General features: G+C 44.2%; 1 protein-coding gene and 1 long non-coding RNA gene across 2 annotated transcripts; one reads left to right on the top strand and one right to left on the bottom strand.

Moving 5' to 3' along the window:
- Positions 1 to 420: 420 nt before the first annotated feature.
- On the bottom strand, positions 421 to 5,954 carry LOC143334829 (uncharacterized). The gene is made up of 2 exons (XR_013078369.1): positions 5,399 to 5,954; positions 421 to 1,866 (listed from the first exon to the last, which is right to left on the bottom strand). It is a non-coding gene; the product is annotated as an uncharacterized LOC143334829 (long non-coding RNA).
- Positions 5,955 to 22,160: 16,206 nt separating this feature from the next.
- On the top strand, positions 22,161 to 25,776 carry LOC143335328 (1-acylglycerol-3-phosphate O-acyltransferase ABHD5-like). Its single transcript, XM_076754653.1, has 8 exons — positions 22,161 to 22,242; positions 22,386 to 22,453; positions 23,166 to 23,248; positions 23,495 to 23,891; positions 24,206 to 24,357; positions 24,812 to 24,923; positions 25,004 to 25,184; positions 25,398 to 25,776. Exons 2-8 carry the CDS (start codon positions 22,410 to 22,412, stop codon positions 25,563 to 25,565), a joined length of 1,137 nt encoding a protein of 378 aa, XP_076610768.1. The 5' UTR covers positions 22,161 to 22,242; positions 22,386 to 22,409; the 3' UTR covers positions 25,566 to 25,776.
- Positions 25,777 to 27,631: the final 1,855 nt, after the last annotated feature.

The following is a 27,631-nucleotide window of genomic DNA, read 5'->3' as shown; positions in this document are numbered from 1 at the left end:
ATTTTCTGGTGGAGCATTGCCTTCGCACAGAATCTCATGGTCTCTGTGACTTGACAAGCACGCATTTGTGATGTGCTTTTTGTTTTGTATTGCCTGTCTTACGTATTCTTTTTTCCATAACTTTAAAAGTTGTTTTTACACTGTACTGTTTGTTATTGTGCTGGTCTTTTTTTTTTTTTTTTCCTTGCTCTGGTGTGCCGAGGGACCACAGATGCAAAGTAGCTTGAAGCCAGAATCTGATGCAGTGCATCAAATGGTGACATTTATGTTTGAGCTGTACACTGCCACTTTTAAATACATCAAATAGATAAATACTCATATATAATCGATGCCTAAAATGGCAGAATTTGGATTCAGACTCAAACCTTTTTCATCTTTACTTGCTCAAATCTTGAGGGACTTTTTTTTTCTCTCTCTCTCTCTCTTTAAAATATCATCAAGTACTTGTACAGCTGTAGCCTGTAGGCCCAGGGTCTACAGAAAGAGCACCCAATTACTTACGAGCTCTCAGGAAACTCAAAGGAAATTAAATATGAAGTTCAATTTTTGCAGACAGACACAGCATCACCTTTAACTGCAGCAGTCAATGTGATCTCTTGCTTCTCCTGTCATAATCATCACAGCAGATTTGTCTTTTAGTCATTAAAGTCAGTTAACAAGAAGGTAAGAGATGAAATACAAGATAGAGAAGGGATGCTAAGCACTCACACAATAACTATATCATCCCACGCTCCTCACACTTCTCTCACTGTGTTTCAGTCAGCCTTACTGCATCGGGCAGTGTAATCGCATTTTGTCTCATATTTGAAAAGACATCAGTTTGTACTGAAATTTGAGAGTGCTGTCAGCACTTCTCATAGGACAGGTGGATATATCCCCTGCCTGGTCTCCCCCTCAGTCCAAGTACTGAGAATCAAGTCATCCCGTCATCCCGTCATAAATGTCCATCAAAGGGAATTTTGTTTCTCTGTTGCATTTTTACATTGAAGTAAGTACTGGAAATTAACACAGGTAATGTACATTTGGGGTTGTTCAAATATTTTAATGTAAACTCAAAAATAAATAAAGGCCCAACAACGGAGCCCTGTGGGATCCCATTCTCAACTGATTACAATAAATTGGTATCTGTTAAGAACGTATGAACGGTGCAGCCATTAATGAGCATTTAGCTCTTTTCAAATTTGCCATAATTTATTATTTGGAAGGAATCATTCAGACACAATCTGTGATGGGTAAAAAAAAAAAATGTGGTCATTCTGAACAAAAATATAACAAATGCGAAACAACAAAATTTTCAAATAAATGACATCTTGAGAACTTTAAGTTCCACGTGGTTTCTTCATATTTTCTGAGACACTGAAAGAATTAATGCACAACATTTTTGAAGTGTACACTTCATTTATTTGGGGAAAATGTATGGGCTGTGATCTAGTTTTGAAAATATATTTAGCCTATTGTATGTCTGCTATACCTTTGTCTGATTCATAATTTGAGAGGACATGACGCAGAGGGAAAATACGGGACACAGATTTGGAAAAATAAGCGTAAGTATTACCAGTAACTAATCAACATTGCATCAGGCATAAGAGTGTATGTCGACTGAATCCGTCAAGAGAGAGGTGAATGCATGACAAGGGGTGAGGAGTGAGGGTGAGACCCTGGTGTTGGGAAGTAGCCGGTCCCTGAACTATGGCGGCCTGATTCACAACACCAGCTGTCCCGCCCCACCGAGCCAGCAGATGGCGCTCTGATGGTGGAAGTGGTTTTCCCTTAGAAAGCAGAGAAGTGGTTCCATCTCATTGCGTCCTCCCCGGGGGCACAAAGTCAGCTCTCCCTCTTTCCTAATCTTCGCTACATCTGTGACAGCTGTGAAAAGAGAACATGCAAATTAGATTCAGTGGAAACCATTCGAGGTGAGGGGAGAGACACTGAGGCATGAGGGAACTTTCTCCGGGTTCCTCGAGTTGAGTTCTCAACATGAATACAGACATGAGGGATTCTGGGAGTCTCTGCCCCACCCCTCTACACCTGACAGGCATTAGACCACCCACAACCCCCTGCTTCAGCTCTGGTGCTTCAGCACTCCACAGCTCCAACAACATCCTCTATGCAAATTTTATAATCACACAACAGCAATGAGGGATGTGTGTGTAAGTACAGTGAAGAGGGATATAAGCTTTTACTTAGCATATGAAATGAGTTGGGATTAGAATGAGATAAAGAGCAAAGTGAAGAGCAGAGGGAGTGTTACGAGAGAGGTCACTCATAATTTTGCCTCTATGAAGCACTTTAAATCTTCCTGACTGCTCTCACAGGCATCGCAATAGCACGCCGGGCTCAACCGAGTGATAAAAGAACACCGGCAGTTTCACCAATAATTGTACACTTCAAATTAAAATGTTGTAGAATATCGGCATGATAAAAGGGCCGAAAAATCCAGAGCGTGTATTTATAGGAGAGGGAGAATCACCCATCAACCCTGCAAGCTCAGACCAGTGGGGTTGAGTCCTATAAATCATTTAGCGTTTTGATTTCAGGCGTTTAGCTGATGCTCATTTCTGGAGCATGTGAGCGTTCGGCGTCTTGATCTGAGACGGACCAACACGTAGAAATCTGAGCATGGCTGCGACGATTATTGTCATTATCAGTTATTCTTTTGATTATTTTCTCAATCAGCAGCAAAAAAAAATAGCAGTAAAAACTTAATTGTCTAATTATACAGGAAATCTAGAAACAATAGCTTTTTAAAAACACCAGTTAAATGTTTGATCTATGCCTTAATTTGCTGACTGGGAAAAGCTAACTCCTATGACCTGAACTCTGGGTTCAAAACAGCGTTCTTCTGGCGGTTGTGTGGTGAAAAGCTGAGATGGGAAAGTAAAAGGGGCTCAGATGCCTGCTAAAAGCTGCAGAACAGAAAGGAGCCACTGTCTATCATTAAATGTTAGCTGTTAAATGTTGACAGAGACACATGGGAGGTTAAGTGAAAATACAGCTATTCTCTCAGTCGACGGTGGGAAATAAATGCCGTTTCCTTTCAAGTGTGTGTCTTCATCCAACCAACTATAATGACAGAAATGCAGGATGTGTGTAAAATAAGTGAGGAAATCGTGCTTTCCTTTGTTTGCTCCCCCTCGTCTCTGTTTGGCATGCAAAGCACTGTACGTGCACAGCAGTTCTTCCTCTCACACTTGTCTCCTCATGTGTTACTGTCCACTGAGGAATACCTCTCTGGAGACAAAGCATGTTTTTTTTTTTTTTTTTTTTAGCATGAATAATCTGACAGAATTTCACATTTACAGTGGCCTCTTGCACTGGTAATTCAAGCATATACACATCACCTTTAAAAAAAATTATATATATATAATCCACTATTGTGGAAGTAAGCTTACATATCTATCTATCTATCTATGCATGTCCATTATATGTAAAAGGATCTAAAATGGGTGCAGCACGTTCTCAACAAAGTGATGGTGCGTTCGCGTTTAACTGTGCTGTAATGCTGCAATTAAATCTGACTTATTTAACTGGCAAAAGGGGAGAAAGAGGTGCTTTAAGACTAATTACCAAGGAGTGGTGGACAAAAAAAATCTGAAACATGAATTTCATGGTCAAGGATCCTAAACGAGGAGTTAAACCAATGTTCAGCCTCCTAACAGGGTTAAACGTAAATGTATTGTTCATTTGTGCAACCACCAATTTAGAATGTCACAAAGGGATTTGTTGCATTTTACTCTTCTGTGTCAGCAGACATTACATTGTGAGGGTGAAACTATCAGGATCTATGTTTTCCTGCACTCACATCTATTTCTTTGTCTTTCACTGGACCGGTGTGAAGCTGATGGGAACGCGAGCAGCAGCTGAATTCCTTTAAATAGCCCTGCCTGCCTCATCATATGGTTGCTATGGCAGCCAGCCCCTCGTTTCAAGATATCGTCCACATGCTTCGAGAGACCTCCTCCACCTGAATGCTATAGATCGGCGTCGCTGCTCGGTGGAAAAAGAGATTTGCCAGCCGCTAGACAGCACATATGAATAATGTTCAGTGTGTCTACACGTCCATGACGTGAGAAATAATCAATATTTGAACTATGCATATGTGTGTGAGATCAACCCGTGGTCGTCGAAGCTTCTGTTAGCGGTGATTCAAAAAAGCACTTATTGGAGAAAAAAAAAAAAAAAAAAACGTATGAAAGATATGAGGGAGGGAAGGAGAAAAAAATGTTAAGCAGGTTAGAAAAGGAATATGATCGGATGTTGGTGGAAAACGAGATCAAAAGTAACAGATGAGTGAACAGCTGGTACAAGAAATGAGGTGACGGAGAGAGAAATGAAGGGTGAAAGAGAGGATGAATGCTCTGTGACATTTTGGAGAGAATGAAGGAATTGAAAGATACAGATAGGACAGTATAATAGGACATGGCATCGCTTTCTTTTCTTAATAACTCCTTCTTCCAGGCTTCTTTTTTTACCACCTCCTCTTCTCATTTCATTCCCAGCCCCCATCCTTTGTCTTGCCTCCTGCACCTCGCGCTTCAGTTTTTGCCCAGGCTCTCATTTAGTCATATGTTTAGCTGAGGGTCAAACAGGACATTAACAGCGCAGGATTGTCGGCAGCCGGTGTGTGCGCGAAGAGATCTACATGGATGCGCCTCTCAAGCTGACTTTGTCCTGAATATCTCCCCTAAGTGCACTCAGAAAACTATTGTGAGGCTCAAAGGTGTGAAATCAATTACAGGGAGAGAGAGGGAGAGGCAGACTTTCAGGGTATCAGCAGGTTTCACAAAGCCACATTTTAAGAGCTTTTTAATGCTACCTGGAAGTGAATTGAAGATCAATTTTACAAGTAAAATACAGAACAAAAACCTGTAAAAACAGGGTTATTTCTCACTGAAAAAGAACGATCAAATGTAAGTAATTAAATGTAAAAGGAGGCACTGCATCAGTCCTGCTGATGTGCATAAAGGCTGCATTAAACTCACTGTCATGAAGCATTGAAAGCACATTTAACGTAAGAAAGTATAACAGGCACTACTGCCGCCCCTTTTAGCATTTAATAACATCATGACACTTGCATTATTTCACATTAGTTTAATTTATGTCAAATGATGTCATTAAATCGTGTTAGATTATGTCATCAGTAAATATGGAACAGAATGAAGAACATGTAAATAAAGGTGCTTTGAAAAACTACTGTATAAATCTGTCATTTATAGGATGTGAGGATTAAATTTAATTAATTAGAACATTTTTTTAAACTGCAGACGGACATTTCATATAAAAATGTTGTTGTCTTTTGCAGCCAAAAAAGGTGAAAAAGAACAGGAGCAGGTGGAGATAGAGGGACAGCATAAAATGGGAAGGTTTTAGTATGCAGCCAGATACATTCTCAACTTACCTTCTTCTGAATCTACTGTATCTAACTCATTATGAGATGAGTTTAAACGGTCCTCACAAACATCCTCTTTGCCTTTTTCCATCCAGCCTAAAAGAGAGACAGATCAGTAAAGGGTGGTCATCAACATCGTGTACAAAAATCCACGTTCCTGTTTACATTCTGAAATTATTTCAGTGGGGGAAAAAAAAACAGGTCTACGAAAGAGGACAAGTCAGAACGACGTCGATAAAGATGGCACCCTCAATTTCCTCTTAAAACACACAGGCAGGCTGATTGCATTTGAGAGAGTTGGGCGCGCCTCAGCATCTCCTAATGCGTCTGTAAATTGAGTTGGAAAATGACGATGTCTGTTGTCTGCACTTGGGATGGACGCCAGGGAGGCAGAAAGCTTTGCTGTGGAGAGCATCCTCCCTATCTGTGCGTTTTAGACCCACGCTATTAACCGCAGACCTCCACTTGTGTCAAACACTGTTCTTTTTTTTATTCCATATCACCTCATGTTGAGAAAGACACAACCTTACAGTACTAATTTCTTTACTTTTCTATACACTTTATATGTCTGTCTGTGCCGCATCACCCCCCCCACCCCCCCCACGCCTGTCTTTAAAGCAGACGATAAATGACCGCCTTAATAGAAATGAACAGTCTCCTGTGTTATGATACATTATTTTGTGCATTAATGTTATCTGTAGCAACAGACTGGAAGGCTGAGAGGTGTTAGTGAGTGCATAAATAGAAATGACTCTGTGCTTTGTGTCCATTATGAAGGAGCTGTGGTGGTCAGCTCTGAGAGCAGGAGCGATAAGGATGCTGGCTGAGCATTTGCCAAGCATCCATTTCATCTTTACTCGGGTCTAAAAGGCCTTTTTCCCAAACACAGGTACACGCACACACGCGCGCACACGCAGGCTGCTGTCCTCATGTTCCCTTTACTCAAAGGTAAACATCAATATTTCTCCAATTAAATAGGTTAACAAAACAGGATTATGTCTTTGCCCCGGTCTCTCTGACTTGATCTCTTTCATGGTCTTATTTCTAACTTGTCGTTGGCATGGCAGTGAATAAATATGATGCAATAATAGTAAATGGCCACTCTGCTTACTGTAGCTTTCCAATAGCTCATACGATAATTAGCAGGTCATATAACTGAGGTCATATTTAAATAAAGTTTTAAATGTGCATATTTTTTTACATTCAGAAAACTGCGTGTCGTCTTTTAGATGATTACAGACAACTACTGTCAGCATATAAAATGACAATAGTTTTTTCTTTTTACAGTCATTATCTTTTACATTTTTTTACAAGAAGATTTCCTGACTTTAGCTGAGCTTTTAGCCCTAATCTGCTGCATTTGTAGACACCAAAAAAAAAAAAAATGGCTCCATTATGACCATACAGGAATGGTGGAGAGAAGCATTATTCGCTCTAATCAATAGCAAATAGCAAAAGCTATCTCACATTCACATACTCTCCCTCCCGACACACACACACATCTACGTGCACACATCCACAGACACACCCGTTACGGTGTGATGCATGTGAACGTATAGTGGTGCACTGCCTCGCTATTGTCTTTCCACCATTCCACTGAACGGTGTGACCACACCACTGCTCGACAAATGCATTCGAAACAGCAGCAGAGATTTTAATGTGTAAGCCCCGACCCTCAGTTGTCACATTCAAGACTCGGCGCACACACATTCACACTCTCCCTCTCTCTCTCTCTCTCTCTCTCTCTCTCTCTCATGAGCACACAAGCCGCACACCCACACAGTTGAGATAAGGCCTGAGCGCTGGTAGTCATTTAGTTCAGCTTTGTCTTTTTACAGCGTCTCCCTGATGAACTGCAGAAAATGCTAACACTTGCAGTATTTGAATTATTAGCAAAACGGCACAGCTTTAAGTTAATCCAGCGATGCTTATAATCTGCGCTCCGTGTGTGCATGTGTGTGTGTGTGTGTGTAGCCTAATATGAAAAGAAGAAAAAGTGGGTATGTAAATGAGAGAATGCTGCTTATCTCGGTACAAAAGTGTGTGTGTGGCTGCGTGTGTGTGTGTGTGTGTGTGTGTTTAAGAAGGTACCCACCTCTGAAAGCTGCTCCTTCTCTCAGATATTATATTGGACTAGTGTCATAAGAGAAGTGATGCGGGAAAGAATGAACTAAGGACTTTAGAGAAGTCGCTTCTCTCTTTGTGTCAAAGTATAAAGAAACACAAGCATAAATCCAACAAACAAAATTGCGACCACTCGATATCTCCTCGAAGATTACAATGAGACATCGGTTTTGCGCGACAATAAAACTACTGAATGTCTCTTGACTTGTCCTATTGACTGTTATAAATCAGGAGCAGCAGCAGTGCTTTATGGATCGCCCCACCTCCTCTTATGTAAGTGTATTATTTGATTGTCTGGCCTTTGCTTTAAGTGCAGATCTATAAATTTACAAGTTCCTGCCTGATGCTTACAGATGATTTTGGCACAGAGGTGTGCCAAAGGCGCACTAACCCTGATGACTCCCGCAGGTTGCCAGTTCTGGGTAGGGCAGGGCCGGCCCGGCCGAGCGGATGGATGGGCGGATAGCGGGACAGCGGGCTGGGCGGACGGCTGGGTGCTGGGCTGGCGAGGCAGAGAGCTGTAAAGAAACAACAAGGTCAGCTCTTTGGCAGAACACATTCAGCACCTTAATGCTGGTCTGTGAAAATGCCGACGTTCTGAAGATGGTGGACGTGGAGCTGAAGGGACTCTGGCGACTCAGAGCGCCGTCGCCGTCTAAAGCCGAGAGCCCAGTTTCATTTTCAAAGCTAAATGTAGGTTCGCTTTATAGGTGCCAGGAAACACAATCATCAACTGTTACAGTAGGGCGGTTTGACATAATGGCTCCTACAGTCTAGGTATACTGAGCTTGGTAATTATGGATTAGCAGAGATCTCCGGTGAGCAGAGACTTCCCCTGACACAAAGCAGTCAGTAAAAAGCAAAAGCAGGATTACTCTCACAGAGAGTTAGTGCAAACACACGGAACAAACACGCGTACATACAAACAGGCATACACACTGACACATGCACATGCGCAGCTATACACGCACACACCTTAGACCTACACACTCTTGTCGGCCATCACAGACAGTGTGCCGGCTCGGCAGCCATTTTGCAGGGCTGCTCTGGAATGTTCAATTAGGGTAATTGTTGCTTACGCCGTCATTTCTCAGCATTACAGACATCATATACGCAACAAAGTACCATTTCAGACACCAAGCGGCTACACTCACCTCACAGCATCCAAATTATAGACAAAGAATCCGGATTCTGTGTCTCCGAAGTCTTTTCTCAGCACAGAGGCCCCATAGTGTAAACCAGGACGTATATGACAGCCAGCATGTCAGTTATTGTGCAGCCGTGTGTGAACCCCACATGGCGTGAATGTATATACGCTGCACGGCTCGTTGTAACGTATGTGGCGATGAGTGGGTGCGGGTGGGGGGGGGGCTGGGGGGGCACGCCCTACAGATTGTCAGTGCTCACATATGGAGGAGGGGATGAGTGTGTGCACGTGAGCTCAGAGAAAAGAAAGAGGAAATGGGAAGGGTGAGACATGGAATAAATGGAAGAGGAGGGAGACAGAGAGAGGGAGAGAGAGGGAGAGAAGGGCACCGAAAGAGAAATGTACAGCTTGTTCTCGTCACCACCATTTTTTCACACTGACTATGCAGCTTGGTCACCGTTAATTCGGTTTTCGGAGAAGCGGTGGGCTAAAGATGTAGATTACGGCGGTCTCACGATGTATACAATACTCAGAGGATAATGGCAGCCCACACCTGTCACGCACCATACTCATCATATAAAACATTTCTATTGAAGAATGTGGGATGCCGTCTTTGTCGAACACTGAATTCAGCTTTTCCAGGTTACTGCACGCTGAATGACCCAGTGTCACTGTAGGTGAATGCGTGACCCGTGCACTTGCATGTCCAGACTCCGAGCCCAGCTCTCCACCCATGTAGACCATCTCTAACCTAACTTTGCTGTCTCGCCCACACAGTACGAATCAATAAATGCCACAGAAATGATCTGAAAAAGATGGAATCGTCACTTCTTATGTAAGAGATATTTTTGTCCAAAGAAAATGGGTCTTTCTGAATGCACAGTATTGTCTTCTTTGAATACGGAATAATGTCCTTTTAGAGTTCACGTCTCTTATACCGCATTTGTTAAAACCAAAAAAAAGCTTCGACTTGTCCCACAATGCAAATCTACAGTACTACAAACTACACTAGACTGCACCCCTCCCGACACAAAGATCTGCAATCACATGGGCAGGATTTAACAAAGGCCACATAAGGATAAGAGCACATCTATCGCAGCTGTGGACACAAAGCGCGGATTGATAATCTCGCGTCATATGGACGGGATTGAACCAGTCTGCAGCCTTGTGAGACGGAGGCTGAACGAGGCTCCGCTGGTGCGGCATGATGGTGGAGAGTTGGGGTGGGATGACGACCGGCTGTCAAACAGGACAGGTTGAATAAGGGCGTCAGGCAGCGAGAGGGAGAGAGGACCGAGAAAACGGCAGCGCAATGCGCACATGTGGTCTTCTGGAGACGAAGGCCACCTTACAGGACGAGCTCAGACATGATGGTCAGACACACACGGAGGGGCCCTGCATATACGTGACCACTGAACATATGAACCCTCCCCCCTACTCCCCCCACCCCCACCCACATAGACACACGTTCAGAGTATGACACGAGACTGCACATATGATCCGCCACCCTTTGTCTAGGTTTATCGGTCAGTAATGGCCGGCAGTTCGGCACATTACGCGCCTGCCCCCATTCTTTTCCTCTCGCATGCGCACAGACACACACACTCACACACACACACACACACACGCAGACACTCTGGCAGTCATGTGCATGGCAGATGACCCCTCCTCTGACACATGTGTTTTAACCTCATTCTCTATGGTATGCCTATCACACATTACAGTAGTGTCATGACCGCCAACTAAACCCCCCCGCCACTCCTCTCAGCCTCCGTGTCCTCAGAACACACCCCCACCCCCACCACAACCCCAACCCCCACCCACCGGGTGATCATCCGCTGTGACCGTGTCCTCCTATCACCGTGAGTCAGGAGTGTTCGACAGCGATGGGTGGGTGGGAAGGTGGGGGTGGGGAGGGGGTGGGGGCACCCTATTTGACTTCTTTTCTTTTTCCGATCAGACATGATTGCTGACAGAGAGAACTTTCCCACCCATCAGCGGCGGTGTGAGCGGTGTTACAGCGCCAGACAGAGGGGACCCTTTGTCTCCCACCAGCACACTGGGAGGGATGGCGTATGTACACACACATATACTGTACATTCTGGCATGGCTACAGACATACACTCACACACGCTCGCTGACAGCAACTACACACACGTTCACACACCACACTGCTACAATGTTAGTACAGTGCTGAAACGTAGGATGCAAAAGTGACAATATCCACATCCTGGAGCACATCGGCAGCAGCACACCTGTGTATGTAAATCTGTTCAGTTCAGCGCATCCCTATGAGGAAACAATGTTGGATCACTTAATTGTGAGCATGTACAGCATGTGTGTCAGAGTGCACGTGTGTGAGAGTGCGTGTGCGTGTCCTCAGACTCACCTGACAGTACCCCTGGAGCTGGCTGTCGTGGTAATGCAGCCTCAACTGGGGCTGCAGAGCTGTGACACCTGATGTCCCTCCTCCCTCTCACTCTCTCTGCTGTAGTATAGGATCAGTAGCTACACCCTAGCACTGACAGAAGAGGGGGAGACAGAGAGGAGGGGTTCTTATTGAGCCTGGCGGATCGTACCACCAGCTGACCGCAGACGAGGGGACGCCGGGGGGCAGAGCGGGTAGGGATGGCCCTGATAATGCTCCGTCGAACTGCCTCCGAACCACCCTGCTGTCTGCACCAAGATGGTCTCTCCCTGCTCCCGCTGCTCTGATTGGATGACGTGCTTCCTCCTTCATCAAAATGTAAAATTCCAAGACAGAGAGAGTAGTGCAGCGTTTGTGTGTGTGTGTGTGTGTGTTTGTGTGTGTGTGTGTGAGAGAGAGAGAGAGAGAGGAAAAAGAGAGAGTGTGTGTCTGAGAGAAAGACAGACAATGCAAGAGAAAAAATGTGTGTATTTGAGAAATATTTGTCATGCAGACTAGTGACTGTATGCATGAATGTGAGTGTGTCTGTGTGTGCACGAGTGTGTGCATGCGTGTATGTGTGAGCGTGCGTGTGTTTGACTGAGTGTTCATGTAAATGTGTGTGTTTGCGTCTTTGTGTCAGGGAGACGATATACAGGATGCCATTGTCTGTGTGGGCGTGTGATAGAGGAAGAGGTAGTCGAGGGAGAGACACAAGACAAAGAGAGCGAGAGATAGGAAGACATGGTGAGTGTTTGTGTGTGTGTGTGTGTGTGTGGGTGGGGGTGCATGTGTGTGTGTGTGAGAGAGAGAGAAAAAGAGAGCAGTGTGTACGGCCTGAGAGCTGTCATCATTAGTCTCTCTGCAGTGGCTGGTGTTGGGCTGCAAAGGGGCTTGTCAGTCAGTTTCTGTCACAACATGTCACACTGAACGGACACACACACACACACACACACACACACACACACACACACACTTTCCCAGAGGATATCATGTCAAGATGGAGGCAGTTTGCTCTGACAAGCTGATCCAACCGACCCCCCCCCCCCCTTGCCTCAACCTTTCACCCCACTCCTCTGACTCCCCTGCAATGGTGTCACGCACAGGTTCGGTCCCCTGATTTGTCTGTTTCACTATGTACTGAAAGCGTCTGACAAAAGGCGGAATAAGGCGAAGGGTGGCAGAGGAGCACAACACACGGAGAGGCGGCAAAAAGGGCAAGAGAGTGGCAAGAGTCAGCGAGCGCTCACACACTGCCCAGTCTCCTGAGAACAAACCGGTGAAATACTGCTGACTCACTGTACTCTAGCAGGCCCAAACACACACACACACACACACACACACACACACACACACACACACACACACACACACAGATTAACCTCTACATACAGTAGATTCACTCAAGACTATTCAAAACAAAAAAAAAAAACCTGATTATTGATAATACCAATGTAGGGGTGAGTAAGAAAGATCACACAACACACGGCGTTTTGTTCCCGTCCAATCGATCCCCCGTAGTTCGCTGCAGAGGGGAGTTTTATCCTCACACATAAAACAGACCTTCCCTTTTTCCTGGCTTTTCTCTGTCTCACTCCTGCTGCCGATTTAATTACCTTCTATATTTATCGGAGCTCAAGATGCTATTTTGGTTTCGAGACTCTTGTCACTGATATCGGGAGGCTACATTATTCAGAGTGAGAGCACCGGGGGCCGTCACACACAGAACAAGAGCGCTGTTGTTAACCCTATGGAGAAGGACGGAGGATATGTCACACTCAGGACGTGGCTGCGTTTGTGTGCTGTCTAACCTCCTCGTTTCCTACGCCGTGAAGCTGTGATTTTGCACAAAGCGTGCGCATAGGGCTGGTGTAAGGTGTGGTCCGTCTTTCTGGTGTCTCCATTTTCTGGCTGCTCCATCTCAAATCTCGACTCGGAGCATCGGGAGAGAGAAGAAGAAGATTTCCCACAGACACCCACATACAAACAGGTTGCCACAAACGCACAAAAAAACGTAGAGGTGCGTGCAAGCTTGTGCACGGCAGCCCCGTGCACGCACGCACATACGCACACACGCACACGAAGCGACACACACACACACAGCTGGTATGGATCGTGTCCTCCATATTTGGTTGTGATTTATGATCGCTCTTCAGTAGAGGCCACAGTCATCTGGGAGATGATGGCCATATTGATCTGATAAACAGTTTCATTTACTGCCATAGCCCGCCATTCATACTAACACTCACACACACTTCGGCATGTGCACGTTGGCACACACACACACACGCAGCAAAGACACATAGATTCACAGCAGGAATAACCCAGCTTTCTGCTTCATCAATTCCCCACCTCCTCCACGTCTGCTTTTCTGTTTCTCTGCTCTTTCTCTTCTCCTCCCCCCAGGCCACCTCACCCTCTCCTCTGCTCTGAACACGCTTTAACCCGTTCCTATTCTGCCCTCGTTCTAGTTCTTTCTACCAGAATCCTCTGCCAGTCACCTGGTTCTCTACCAATATTCTCCCCCATGCTCCGTGGCCTCTTTGTTTCTCCGTTTAGCTCCAGATGACTTCGTGCTCGGGTTATATCTCAGTTTGCCAACATTTCCCTGCAGGCATTTGACAGGAACATGCAGGAGGTAGCTGGCATGCAATATGATATCATGTCTCGTTCAAAAGACATATTAAAGCATAGGTTCAGATTTTTCAAGTCTATCTTGAAGCAATACTCACATACCACCATGCCAAACACAGCACACTGAAAGAGTTAGTTCATGCTTTTATCTTTCTTCATGTCCAAACTGGCTGGGAAGCAATAGGTTAATAGTTCGACAGTAATGTAAGAGGCAGGGGACAGCATCTGCAAACTAAGATGCTGTCCCGGACCTAATGTGAGGCGGCAGTGGTTAGACAAATCAGGAGGGTGTCTTCATTCTGGCGGTCACATGTCGGATTATTTCTCTTTTGTCAGGGTAACAAACCTACATGCAGCTGTCAGAAGTATCCCAACGATGCTACACACACAAGTAAATTAGTCCATGAGAACACAAAGAGGGAATTAGATACAAAAAGATGGTGGAAGATAACCACTTGCTCGGGTTTGAACGTCTCTCTCTGCCTCCCTTTTTTCATTCTTTGCATAGCTATTCCACTTTAAATGTACAAAACAGGCGAAGCACCATGAATGTGTTCCACCAAAAGATCATCTAAAAGTGTGCAGTGCTATCCTCACACATCAACTATTGTGTCTCACCTCTACGACATAAGGTTTTCCACCCTGCCTTCAAAGTGCGCCTGTTCTGGAAAGTACAAACTACAAAGTAGTTCTTTTCAAGCATATCCCCCACCTTGACGGTGGACTCATTCTACAAACGTATCAGTTCTCTGCCACTATAGACAGGAGGTATAGTTACAGCATCCAATAACTCTTTCAACATACATATGGAATATGAGTATTGTGTTTAGGAGCTCTGACAGTTGCTGGCATACGAGAAAGATTTTTAAGTCCCAAGTTCTCAAAATGTAGTCTGAATGTCAACTTTAAGCTCTATATGTACACAGATATTCAGCGTATGGTGGTATGGGCAAACCTACTGTATCATTATCTATGTTTATTTGCTAGGTTTGCACAATTGCACATCTGCACAGCAACATGCAACTTTTATCAGGAACTGATGTTACAACAATGTTGCAAAATAGTGAGCTATGGAGGTAGAAGGTTCAGTTTAGCGGGAGTCAAGGTCAAGATTGTTCTCTACCACAGTTGCCAAAGAGTCGGTGTAGTAGAGCAGTGATATGTTAGCCCCACACAGTTAACATTCACGGCCAATAACAAAAGTTGCTTGGCTGTTTCATATGTTAAACATTACAGTCAGTGATGGACTATGGCTACATCAAAACAGTCTTTATTCCATTAGTCCATTATATTTTTAATTCAATTTCCAATAGGGATGTCAGGAATTAATTGGGCATTAGAAGGACTAATGTTTTCCAGAGTTTCACTCCTGTTTAATTGGTGTGATGGGTCAAACTGCCTTAATTAGACCTGCTGCTAACTCTAAAATTAGTAAGGGAGTTAGCGGATGGTCTAACCGTTCCTTCGGAGGCCTTTCCAGGCTGAAAAGAATAACATCCTGGGATCAAACACTGTGTATTTGTGCTTTTTGGAATGAAAATGGCCAAATGCAAAAATGTATTGAATATCAACCTTCAAATCAGTCAAACCACCTTCATACGTGTGTGTGTGTGTGTGTGTGTGTGTGTGTGTGCCTCATTTGTGAGTAAACAGATAATGTTAGAGGCGTGGAATGGAGAAAAACATACACCAGTGAGTGCGCAATATTTTCTCTCTCTCACACACACACACACACACACACACACACACACACACACACACACACACTAGAAGGCTTTCAGTTTCTAAATCAATCCCACATCCGTAGCTAATGCAGTGCTGGGCCCTCTTCAGGAAGCATTAGGCCTATTAGTCAAAGTGCGCACGCATTCCTGTATGTGTGTGTGTGTGTGTGTTTGAGAGTGTGTAGAAGCCGCACACTCAGCAGTAGCCGATCTCAGTGGATCCTGTGGGGTCAGCAGGTGCAACAGGGAATGAGGGACCATCTTATTGTGTGTGTGTGTGTTCCCTTCCCTCGATATCCTCTGGGCTCTTTATCGCTCTAAAATTATCCTCCATTTACTGGAAGACACTGGACAGACTGAGAGGCAAAGAGAAATATGGACACTCTAGCTTGAATGTCTTCCTGGATCACTTATGGATGCAGGACTAAGAGACAAACAGACTTCATGCTTCGTCAAACAATCTAATTTGATAAACGCAGATAAGTTAAGAAGTTTGACGGACAGGGTGGCACGTGACGCCTCGGCTAACCGGAGGGGGCGTTTTCGTTTCTTGTGACATTTTAGCAGGACAACGCAGAACATCTGGGATGCTCATGTGACGTTCCTGCTAAAATCTGATTAGTAGTCGTGTGTTAAGAGGCTACAGCGTAGCTGCTGAGCATGTAACCACTGTAGCTACACCACAGGCTATAGAGATACCACATGGAGTGTGATCGGTCAACGCGGCCGCATGTGTTTCCAATGCCAGTGGGAATCCTGACAGTGAGGACACATTTAAGGATAGGTTTACATTTCACGTCAGTCTTAAAACACTGAAATATGTACAGTGTCGGCTGTGTTAATGCTGTCCATACTGACTTTTGAGTACAAAATTCCCTGTTTGCGTCATTGCTCTCCTACTCAGCAACTCAACAAGGAAACACTGTCCAAGGCAAACAAAATAGACTGTGCTGTCCCTGATTTGGCCAACTAAGAATGCATTTTTGCAGACTGAAGACTGTGGATGTTGTCCCCAATCTCTTAAATTGGAATTGCTTTAGGAAGGGATCTCTTCACAGCTGCCCGAACCTATCCTTTAAGGAAGCTGAAGAAAGACTCAGCAGTCTCTTCGGCGACACACATCTAACAAAGCCGTCCCCACTGCAAACATTCTGCTCGCCATGGTCCCTGCTATCTATCAGGGTGAATGAAATAAAGAAAACGCGGCCATAGCACAGCAGTTTCCCTTATTCAGTAATGAGACACGCTGAAATAGATGTTTCCAGGATGTAATTCAAGTTATGCGAGTGCATGCTGTCACCGTCACTCTCTATCACAAAGTACATGAAAGGATATAAATACAATAACTGTGGAGAAAGTAATGAAAGCATGTTAGAGCCTGATAACGTACGATAGGTCTGTCTGACGCGGTGGGGCTATCAGCAGGTGGAATCAGTCGCTGAACTATAAATCGAAACCGACACTGTTGTGTCGATGGCAGGACTCCCATTAACTATAAATCCAGTTCAGGTTGTTTGACTCCTCATACCTGCATGAACCGTATTGCCTTGCGGATACAGAGGACTCTCATTTTCAGACAAAACCTAATTTCTCGTTCCTCTGCTGGTGTCTAAATATGCATAATTTTGCATAGGTTTTGAGATATCCCTTTTTGTCATTATCCCAGTAGAATGGGAGTGAATGGAATTTCAAAGCGTTGGAAAAATCACAGTAGGGAAGTTTAAAAAAAAAAAAAAAAAAAATAGAGTCTCTCCTGTAAGAGTGTCCCTGTTATTCTGGATGATTCACAGACCTGACTGTAAATTGTTTTATAAGGGACTATTTGTTCAGTAGAAAGTAGGTCCATTGAAAACTGTTCACAGTGAGATTATTGAATTAACTGGGACGTTTCCGGAAACGCGTTGCAACTGAGTTTTTGAAAGTTTAAAGAAACTGCCAGACACAACCAAAATGCATGAACATCAGCATTCAATCAATATTAACTGCCTCTGATGCAAAAACTAGCCAACAGTAGAATCTGCAGAACAACCTGTGTCACTCCGCTTAAGGACTCACTTATCCAAGAGTAATTCTATTAGTTTGTCCTTTAGGAGAAACTTTCAGCATCTCATTATAGCCAGAGGAGTGTTCTGAGACGAATCTCCACCCAAACACAAACAGAAAGTTCTCAGACAAACCCTCAGATTCGAAGAAATATATTTTAAGAGCTGGCATCAGCCTTCAAAATCCAGTCTTTATCAGACCCAACAGTGTGCATCGCTGCATCCTTGTGTGGCATCCTTCTAACTTACAAATGGCCCTCCATTTCCCTCTTTGTCTCCTCGCCTCACATGGCCTCGTGCCGCCTCCTCCTCACATCGTATTTGTCCGTGAGGAGTTTCACATCCCAAGGTGGATCAAATCTAGGCAAATCAATATCATCCATTCATGTGAGTGCGCCTCATGCATGATCATGTGAAAACACACGCTCGCACATACACACACAGACCTGTAAAATTACACTTTGCGTGCACAACCGATGAGAAAGAGATGGACTCAAAATGAGTTTGTCGTCATTGTCAAATAAGCTGAAGTTGATTGGAATTTATCTCAGTGTGCTCGTGATGGATGCAGGAAGGAATGTCAGGAACACCCATATAAATAATAGCCTTTACCAATGCCAGCAGTAAGTACTCAGATCAGTCAGACAGAGCCAGTTAATAGACCCATGGAGATGCTGAGGATAGAAATGAGGGTAGAGGATGGAGAGAGGCAGTGGAAAAGTGAGAGGGAGGAGAGGAAGGAGGAAACTAGCGGGGAGAGCGAGACAGTGAGACTGGCCATTATAAATCATATCCACTGTTGGCGCCGGTCACGTATCCTAGCAACCAGACAGACCCTCCGCCTCTCCTCCATCCCCTTTCTATCTTCCACTAACAGCTTGGTCACTCTTATTACCCATACTGCACTGGGACATGGCCCAAAAACTCAGGACGGAGTGTGGCCTCCAGCTAAGCAACTAATCTACAGTGAGTCTGTGTTAGCCTTATGCTAATCAGACCTAATAGCAGCTGACCCCAGAACAGTGCACTGTGAAGAGCTGACAGACACACATGCTGGTCCCACACACAAGCACACACACAGACGATATGAGTGTGACAGTTTCAATCTCCATCCCTCTCTTTCTTTTCCATCATGGACTGAATCACACACTAATCTATACACGCACAAAAAAAAATGGCTTCACGCTCCAGCACTATGACAGAAGTACCCTGTAATTCTAACTTTATTTCGTTAGATTAATTAGCGCCCCGCACACCCTCACAGGTGTTTTCAATTCCTCTGGCTAATTACACCTCCTGTTCAGGTTGAAGTTGGCTGTAGCTGCGCTGGGAATGACACGAGGTCACCAAAAGTCGTGTACTAAATAAGAATGATGAAGGTTTAAATTAACAAGCGTAACAAATCGAGTGGGAGAGTCTGCGCAGCCCTAACTAGGTCCAATTAGGCATAAGTGAAAATCCCTGTGTGGGTTAAATTTGCTCCCGTATCTTCACTGTATTTTCCAGAAAACAGCGACGTCAGGTGAACTTTGCTCTCTCATCCTCCGCAGCCGTTCATGTCACGTGGGTAGGAAGCTTGTCCCAATTCTAAACCACGTATTAAATGTATTCAGCTCATGCCATTAATCCTCATAGTACGTTGTTTGTTGGTACATATGAAATCTATAGGCCTTTTACACAGAAGACATTCAGACGGGTCACAGCAGGTGTGAGTAAATAATAAAATGAATGACGGCTGAATTCTATTAAGCTGCTTCAGCTTCAGGGTCCGGGTGTTGTGTAAGCTGGGCTCACTGTCATGACTTACTTGCACACTGGGATAGAACTTTAATTAAAGATAGCTTTAATGGACCTTACAGGAAATGACGCAATATTCACAAAAATAAACACCAATCAAGTTACGACTTTGGAACGTCACTGTCAATTAAACTTACAGAGAACTCAAAGTCATTTGTGTTTTCTAAGATTTTTTTGGAGCTGTCTCAACAACTTTCTTCTATTTATCTATTTTTTTTTTTTTTTTTTTTTTGCAGCTGTTAGCAGCTCCTCTATTTCCTTTGTGCACTTTCATTATGCATACTGGCTTGTTTGAGTGTATTTCATTTTGTCACCTTTCCAGTGTGAACACACTCCACACAAAACCTGCTTAAAACTTTTCAAATCCAAGCACAGGTTTTTCTTTTTTTCCAACCACCTATGCCTTTTAAATCTTAAAGGGATAGTTGGGATTTTTTTAAGTGGGGTTGTATGAGGTACTTATCCATAGTCAGTGTATTCGCTCCAGTAGATGGAGGATGGAGAAGCAGCAGGAGTAGCGATGTAGGAAGCTAAGCAATGCGCTGCTGTGGACGGGGTCAACAGCAAAATGTATTTTAACCACCTGAAAGAAGGCCCACCTAAAAAAAAGTCCCAATTTAAGTGTATGCTATATTAGAATATTTCCAAAGCTTTACCTTAGCATCAGACAGTCCTTTCATTTATAACTTCTGCATTCCTCTGCAGGCGCTTATGGAAGAGACGACAAATATTAGAAAATAAAAATGAGTGATTTTAACGGCAACAACGAAATGCGGAGACAAGAGAATTCCTTTCTGAACCAGAGCATACAGAGGAAGAACGTTTGCAGATGGAGACTGAACTGAAACTGCATTTCTTTACTGGCTGTTTGGTTAGTCATTCATGTGTTTGTAGATATTTAGATTATCACTGGATAAAAGCCAGACTCTGCACTGCACGGCACGGGGACATATTTCTGCAGACTTGTGCATGCAAGACGCCCACAGGATGCCCGTCCACACCACAGTGAAGTGGCACGATACACACCTCAAGGACAATCAGATTACACAATCAGACAATTTAGACCACACTGAAATGCCTCTTTGGTCAAATTTCCTCTCCGAATGCTTCACGGCTGATGAGCCTTAAGAGACTCTCTGTTTAGTCTATTTTAGCCAGGTTACAGTAAAACAAGAGGTTATACTGTGTAACCTCTAGCTAGCATGACCGGCTGAAACCCAGTGAGCACGCCAGCTCTGTGCTGCAGCTTTATGCTCCTCACTAAAAGCTTCACCCAGTTACTGGTCTCCAGACAGCTACAGTCTGATACTACTGCTGCTCCTCTATGGGCTTGACTGCAGCCTTATTGTCTACTTGCTTATGAAATTTTGAGTGCTCAGCAGAGTGAACGGACAGTAACACGGAGAGAGCGTGCGCGTCGATGAGAGCAAAGGAAATGAAGCACTCAGGAACCACTCAGTCGGCCCGTAGTCCGAGAGCCACCAGAAGTGGGTGGTATGAGAGGAAAATGATGTTTGAGAAATGAAGGACAAAGCAGGCACAGAGTGCGTGTGTGTACTAATAGAACACAAGTACGCCACCTTGTGGACCAGGACTGGCAGGGCTCCCCTCAAATTGTCCTTGACCTGTGTGAGAGAAAAGCATTTAAGAGGAAGAGTTGTAAAAAGTGATGGTGCACAGGGACTTAGTTAGTAAGCTCCCACTTCCCGATGTCTCAGAGACACAGAGAACTGTGCATACACTCGTCAGCGGACAGTGACAACAGCATCATTTCTTTAAGGATGCTCCTGACCTTTTCAAGGATGATACCTCAGTAAATCTATAAGATAAACCTCCTTTGAAGATTTAATGGCATTCACGGTGAGAGTACATGTTAAACAAAAGATGCTCTTGCTACAGCAGCAGGATCATACTGAGCACTCAAATCCTTCATAATGAATTAGATTAATTTTTCCTTTAATCTCTTCCCTTATCTTAAATTAGAATAAAAATGGATGCAGATAAGCAAAGGATTCGTCTCTATGGCAGCAATTGTGTTTTTTGGTCTACTATCAGTGGAGATCTTAGTTTGAGGAAAGCTAAAGTCATCTCTTTTGATTTGTCATTGAACTGGACCCACAAAACCCACACAGATCTGTTTTTCAGCCCTTCAGGCAGTGTTGGAAAATTTCTCTTGGTGTATTTAATTCTAATTAGCCGTAATGTTTTTGTGCTTCTTTTTTTTTTTTTTTACACCAGTAAGCACCAGTTGTTTAGTGAAGATTAATATTTGAAAAAGTGAAATATTCCACACAGCTTTACAATGTATAAACCAATGCTGCGTTTATGCATAAGAATTGCGCTTAACTTAATTATGTTCATGTTTACTCAAAAATGATCTTAATAACATACACAGCTAATCTTAAACACATTAAACGTGGGCTATATTCAGTTTGTAACCTGTAACTTAACTGAAACCTTATTTGGACCAACAGGACCAACTAACATGCTAATGCACAAAAACACTTGTTCTTGTATTTTACACTTATATTTAAATTGTCGTGTTTAATTCTTAGTTTTTATTTTTATTTGGTCTAAGAGAGGCAAAGTCTTTCTATGATAGTAACCTTATATTACCTCTGTTGTGTGAAGCCGCTTGAGGTCAGCCGTGTAAGTCAGTTTTAGCGCATTGATTATGGTTTGGCGCAGTGCCCAAATGCTTCTTACTGCTTCAGAATCCATATAAAGCACAAGTTCTTGAAATCAGCTTAAACTGACCGAGAGGGGAAGTTCTTCCAGCAAAGTACAACATAAAAGAGTCAAGAACGGATGAACGCAGCTCACCTGAGCAGTCCAGAGCCGTTAGGACTACGCTGATGCCTTCAAGTGTAGCTGGACAGCAGCGGAGCCTCTGGTCCTTCCAGTTCCACAAATTGTTAAAGAATTCACCAGGCGCTAAACTCTCAGCAGAACTGAGGTTTTTATTACCACAATTCTTGGTAAGTTCATCAAACGCCCGACATGCACATCGTTTACGAATGGTATTTTGTTATTAGTTGTAATTTTTACCGCACTTTCAACTTTAATTCTGTACGAGATGTACTAGAACGCAACATAACAAATTCTGACCACCTTCTGACAGTCGCGAGAGCAATCAGTAAACAACATGCGCAGGATGGCGGAGGAGATACAGCCTGTCAAGGAACAGAGGTCAGTTTTCCTGAAAAACCTTGTTTTTATTTTAAATTGTATTAATACCGTGGTTGGTCATTGTTTGCATGTAGTTCTTCCCGATGGTTTTGTGGTGACACTACCCAACTACACTGTGTTCTTGAACCAGTACCGACCCCCTTCCTTACCGACATAACTACCCGAACACGGACCAAACCTCCCTTGTAAAATTGTGTTATTTTACTAGTCTACTCGGCTACTGTCAAATATGCAGTTTTTGTTAATATTTCACCAGTAACGATTCACCAGTATCTAGTGGTGAATTCTGGGCACAAAATGTTCCCTCTGCAGATCGTTATGCTTATATAAAAACAAACTTTATTTAAGTCGTTAATGGAGTCTCTGTCCGCATTTCTAATCCAAATATTGAATATGTGTTGGTGTATCGGTCATTTTAGCTGTCTCCCGGTTAACATAACGCTAAAACACGTCAACATCAATCTTTAATTGGGCATAAAGGTCCGAAAATACAAAGTACAAACCATCTTGGCTTCAATCTATTTACTGTTTGCATGTTGCCCAAGTTTACCAAAAGTGAGATTCAGGGAAACATTGTAAAGATTTCATATCAGTAGCACTGATAGCAGAAGTGTCATATGGTCAAAGTTCAATTCCTAGTTTGTCTGTGTTTGCATGTACTTTATGTGTTTTGTCTGCCTGCCTGGGTGCATGTCCGCTGTCTGAATCCCAGCTCCTGGATATTAAGTTGGCTTCCCTCTTGGTGCCCCACATCTCCCTCTCAGCTGAAAGATGCAGAAGAGAAAATGCTCAAGAGTAAGTGTGTCTTAAAGAGCTGTTCAGCCGCTTAGAACAACTTGAGCAGTTTTCAGTGAAGAGTTTTGGTGTTGCATTGTCTACACGCTGAGAGGATTTGGTGTCTGCATTTATTTCAGAGTTTTTTTCTTATGAAAAAAGGTCAAAAATACCAGAACTGGCTATTGAACAAAGAAAGTCATGAGTAACATTTCCCCTATTTCTCCTCTCTCCTCCTTTGTCCCATAATTCTCCCCTGTTCTGCAGGTGTGAAGCGGCCTTTCTCCAGGCAGCACGTCCGCATATCAAACAACAACTATCTGTGGACCTTAGCTTTTTCCACTCAGCCATGCACGCTCCCCCATCCCCCTGCCCAGCCCAGGTCCCCTCTGGTTCTGCTGCATGGATTTGGAGGCGGAGTTGCCCTTTGGGCCCAAAACTTGGACACTCTCTCCAGCTGCGGACCGGTCTACGCTCTAGATCTGCTGGGCTTCGGCAGGAGCAGCCGCCCCGAGTTCACAACTGACCCCGAGGGGGCTGAGGAGCAGTTTGTGGCAGCCCTGGAGGAGTGGAGGGAGAAGGTGGGACTGGAGGAAATGGTGCTGCTGGGACACAACCTCGGAGGATACCTGTCTGCTGCCTACACACTCAGATACCCACACAGGTGCTTTGGTGTGATTTTTTGTGTTTGAGTCTCTGTAGGTGGGTGAGAAGACACAAGCGTCACTTGCACAGAAAAATCGAACTTTCTGCAACAGGGAGCGATCTTTTTATGTGCTCTGTTGCCCTCTACCATCTGCTGAATAAGTTGCAGCCCCATAAACAAGTAAATGTGGGGATTTGTAATTGAAATTTAACCTTTAGTGTGTACATTTATGAAGTGACTGTGTGTGTGTGTGAGTGTGTGTGTGTGTGTGTGTGTGTGTGTGTGTGTGTGTGTGTATGTATGTGTGTGTGTGTGTGTGTGTGCGCGCACAGGGTAAAACACCTGCTGCTCGTAGAGCCGTGGGGGTTCCCAGCACGTCCAGAGAACCCCAACCACAACTCCATCCCAGTGTGGATCAGAGCCATGGGGGCTGTCATGAGCCCCTTCAACCCTCTGGCCGGACTCAGACTGGCTGGGCCTCTAGGTCAGCACACACACACACACACACACACGCACCAATACCTGCAAATGAACAAACTCAGACATCAAAATACTGTAGTAGTGTAAAAAATGAGAGCATGACTGTGACAACTCTGCCGCCTCATGCCTATGGTCTTGTTAGATGTTCTCCACATCAAACATGCATTTCATTCAACCCCTCTAGCTTCCTGACACAAAGAGGATGCTGCTCCTTCTCCCTGTGGCTCTGCATTGTCGTCACTGATTGTTTTCACTTCAGCACTGAAAAAGATGATCATGTTGTCATCTTCTTTGAAAAGAGTTTCTGAGAAGAAGTCTGTGTGGAAAATGTGGATAGCAAAGTAGAGGTCAGAAGAGGCTGCCAGTGTTCCTGTCAATGTGCTTGTTTGTTTGCGGTTGTCATGCTCATATCTGGGGGTAAATCCCCTTGTTTTCTGATTTGGTCTCTCTCCCCTCAGGTCCAATGCTGGTCCAGACCATCAGGTCAGACTTCAAGCAGAAATACTCTTCTGTGTTTGACGACAACACAGTGTCTGACTACATCTACCATGTGAATGCCCAGACTCCGAGGTGAGGACACGATATGCGATATACTTTACTTCTCTGACAACACATCATACAATCTCCAACAGTATTTCTTTGCGTTTCAGCGGAGAGACAGCCTTTAAGAACATGACCATCCCATATGGCTGGGCCAAGAGGCCCATGCTGGAGAGGATTGGCCAGGTCCAGGCTGGCATTCCCATTTCCTTCATCTATGGATCGCGCTCCAGCATTGACAGTGACTCTGGGTATGCGTTCAAGAAAACCAGACCAGATGTGGAAATTAGGGTAGGTTCTTTAATTAGCTTTTTTGCAACTTCAGTTTCACGTCAAGTCTCTTTAATATGTGGTTTAAAAGAATTATGCATGGCAAGATATGATCTAAGTTTGCTATGTTTAAGTATATCCAAAACTTACTCTCATTTTGCTCATATTTCTATTGACAGAAATGGATTTATCTCTAAACATCCGACTCTTTCTGTTCGACTGTGTGTTTGTCAGGTGATCAGAGGAGCCGGCCATTACGTTTTCGCCGACCAGCCGGATGACTTCAACCAGACAGTCCTTCAGATCCTCGCTAGGACAGAGAAGAAGAGCGAAGATTTGGGAAAGAAGCAGGAAGAGCGTCCTCATTCAGATGATGCACAGGAGGGTCCAGTGTTGAACTAACTCAAACCCATGACACAGCCATGACAGTTTAACTGTGAGCCTGTCTATCATGCACTTTACTCTGAAGAGAGACCATCACTGACTGAGAACACTTTGCTCATCATTCCACAATCTAACACTCCCTAAGCCTTGGGATCAAAGGTCAGATGATGCCTCCAGCCTCATGTAAAGAAATTTTCTAAATAAATGTGAGATGCAGTCTTTGTCGCTCACTTTGTGTTTTTTCTGTTTTTGAGCAACTTTTGTCCATAAAAACAGAGAAATCCTCCATCAAGGGAATATCTTGTTTTGGGTTGAGGCTGATGTTAAGCACACAGGATGTGCTTTTTCTGACCCCTCACCCACTCTGACAGATGTGAGGGAGGAGTGAGTGGGGCAAAGGGCTGCTGTGTTTTTAAGGAGAATTCTTCACTTCTCCAGAGACGCTCTGACACAGAGCAGCCAGCAGATGGCAGCACAGTGACAGCATGCACACATTACCTCCCCTCTCCTTTGCAGAGGGGTATTGAATCCCATACAAAGCGCCCTCACATGCATATTGAGCTGAGTGACCTACTCAGGAGACCTGGACAGTGATGCTTTAAGAGCAGTATGACTCTCAGCTCTCTGCTAAGTCACAACTGCAGTGACAGAATAGGGTCAGAGATGTGTGTTGGACTAAAAATAGGCCTTCTGCTTTGACATGAGTGAAACAACTTGGGCCTTTACTAGGAGACATTCATTCTGTGAATACGTGAGTCTGCAAAAATAGCTGGTGCATGGCAGCCATTGTTTTTAATTTGACAGTTGTCCTTTTATGTGACATTTCATGGAATTGTTAGTTGCAATAATACACTCAATCCACTAAAATCATATTTACATTTGACCATTTATATGCTGCAACATGCTAATTCTCCACTGGAATTGTTTGTGGAATTAGACAAGTTCCTAGGTTGGTACAATGGAAAAGATGCGGCCTCATGAAATTATTTACAAGGTGTGTCAAGGGGCTTTATTGCAATGAGCAACATAGTTTCTCCCTTAATTTTCAGTCTTGCCTCCTCAACTTTAAAAGAGTACGCCACCAATTTAGCAATGCACACCTACTTTTTTACTCCACCCATTCACCCAACCTGGTGCCTACTTTACCCACAATACAACTTGACAACTAACGGTTCAGTTTCGGTACAGATTCAGCTGCATTGTGCTGGTAGCGGCTAATGTAGCACTGTGCTGCTAGCCTCATGCAGAGATGAGGAGTGGGCTACAGAGGTCTGGCGAGCTCACTCCACACCCCCCACTTTTTTTTTTTTGCAGTTTCAGTCTTCCAGTCTGCAGCTCCAACCGATGCTGACTCGAGGGACATCACTTGAGGAAATATATGCGCAGCTCCCTGTGAAGCCACAAAAGGCTTTATCCAACTTTTTCCCCACATGCAGTAGTAGAACTCCACCACACCTGTAAACAGACCTTGATGTGTAAAATCAGTTCCCCTTCAAGGTGCCCTGTGGGGGTTTTTCACCACTGGTAATGCTGTGCAGCAATGGATCCCCATTTTGCTTGAGCACATGGGCAGTGAGATGCACCTTCCTGCCGTCAGGTTCGTGCTACTCCACTGACCGACACTGGTGCCACACAGCATGTAAATAAGTTTATCAATGTGCCAACAAAGGCAAACAAGAAGAAGGCTTAGCTAACAAACATGGATGTAAACATTTACAATATTAAAAGCTTTGGAAATGCATTTGGCATATTTGTCATACCTCAAGAATGCTAACAATGTCTACTGGTGAGTAAAAATAGCTTGGGTTTGTTTACAGGAACACTCAGCCGAGCACATTTAATGCTGTGATGTTTTATATCCAATGAATGTCTCCACCAGCAGGATGCAGAATGTGAAAGATGGCGTTCCAGGCTGCAGTTTAGTAAATTAATGCAGGAGAGAGAAGATAACCCGAAGACATTATTTCTGAGCTCCGAGCACCCTGGTTTTTCCTCGTGTAACTGTTACCTCTGCCCTCCTCTGTCATTTCTGAGATGTCAACCCGGCCCACCCGAACTGTCTCCCGGCAACAGGGTAGCCACGG

This window comes from Chaetodon auriga, chromosome 17 (assembly GCF_051107435.1).
Source record: "Chaetodon auriga isolate fChaAug3 chromosome 17, fChaAug3.hap1, whole genome shotgun sequence".
NCBI lineage: Eukaryota > Metazoa > Chordata > Actinopteri > Chaetodontiformes > Chaetodontidae > Chaetodon > Chaetodon auriga.
Note: the sequence above shows the minus strand (reverse complement) of the source record. Positions and strands in the feature narration are given on the sequence as shown.

Coding starts and splice junctions, on each gene's coding strand:
- LOC143335328 (XM_076754653.1), top strand. CDS start 22,410: ATGCGCAGGATGGCGGAGGAGATACAGCCTGTCAAGGAACAGAG. Junction 23,249..23,494: donor AGAAGAGAAAATGCTCAAGA/GTAAGTGTGTCT, acceptor CCTGTTCTGCAG/GTGTGAAGCGGCCTTTCTCC. Junction 24,358..24,811: donor CAGACTGGCTGGGCCTCTAG/GTCAGCACACAC, acceptor CTCTCCCCTCAG/GTCCAATGCTGGTCCAGACC.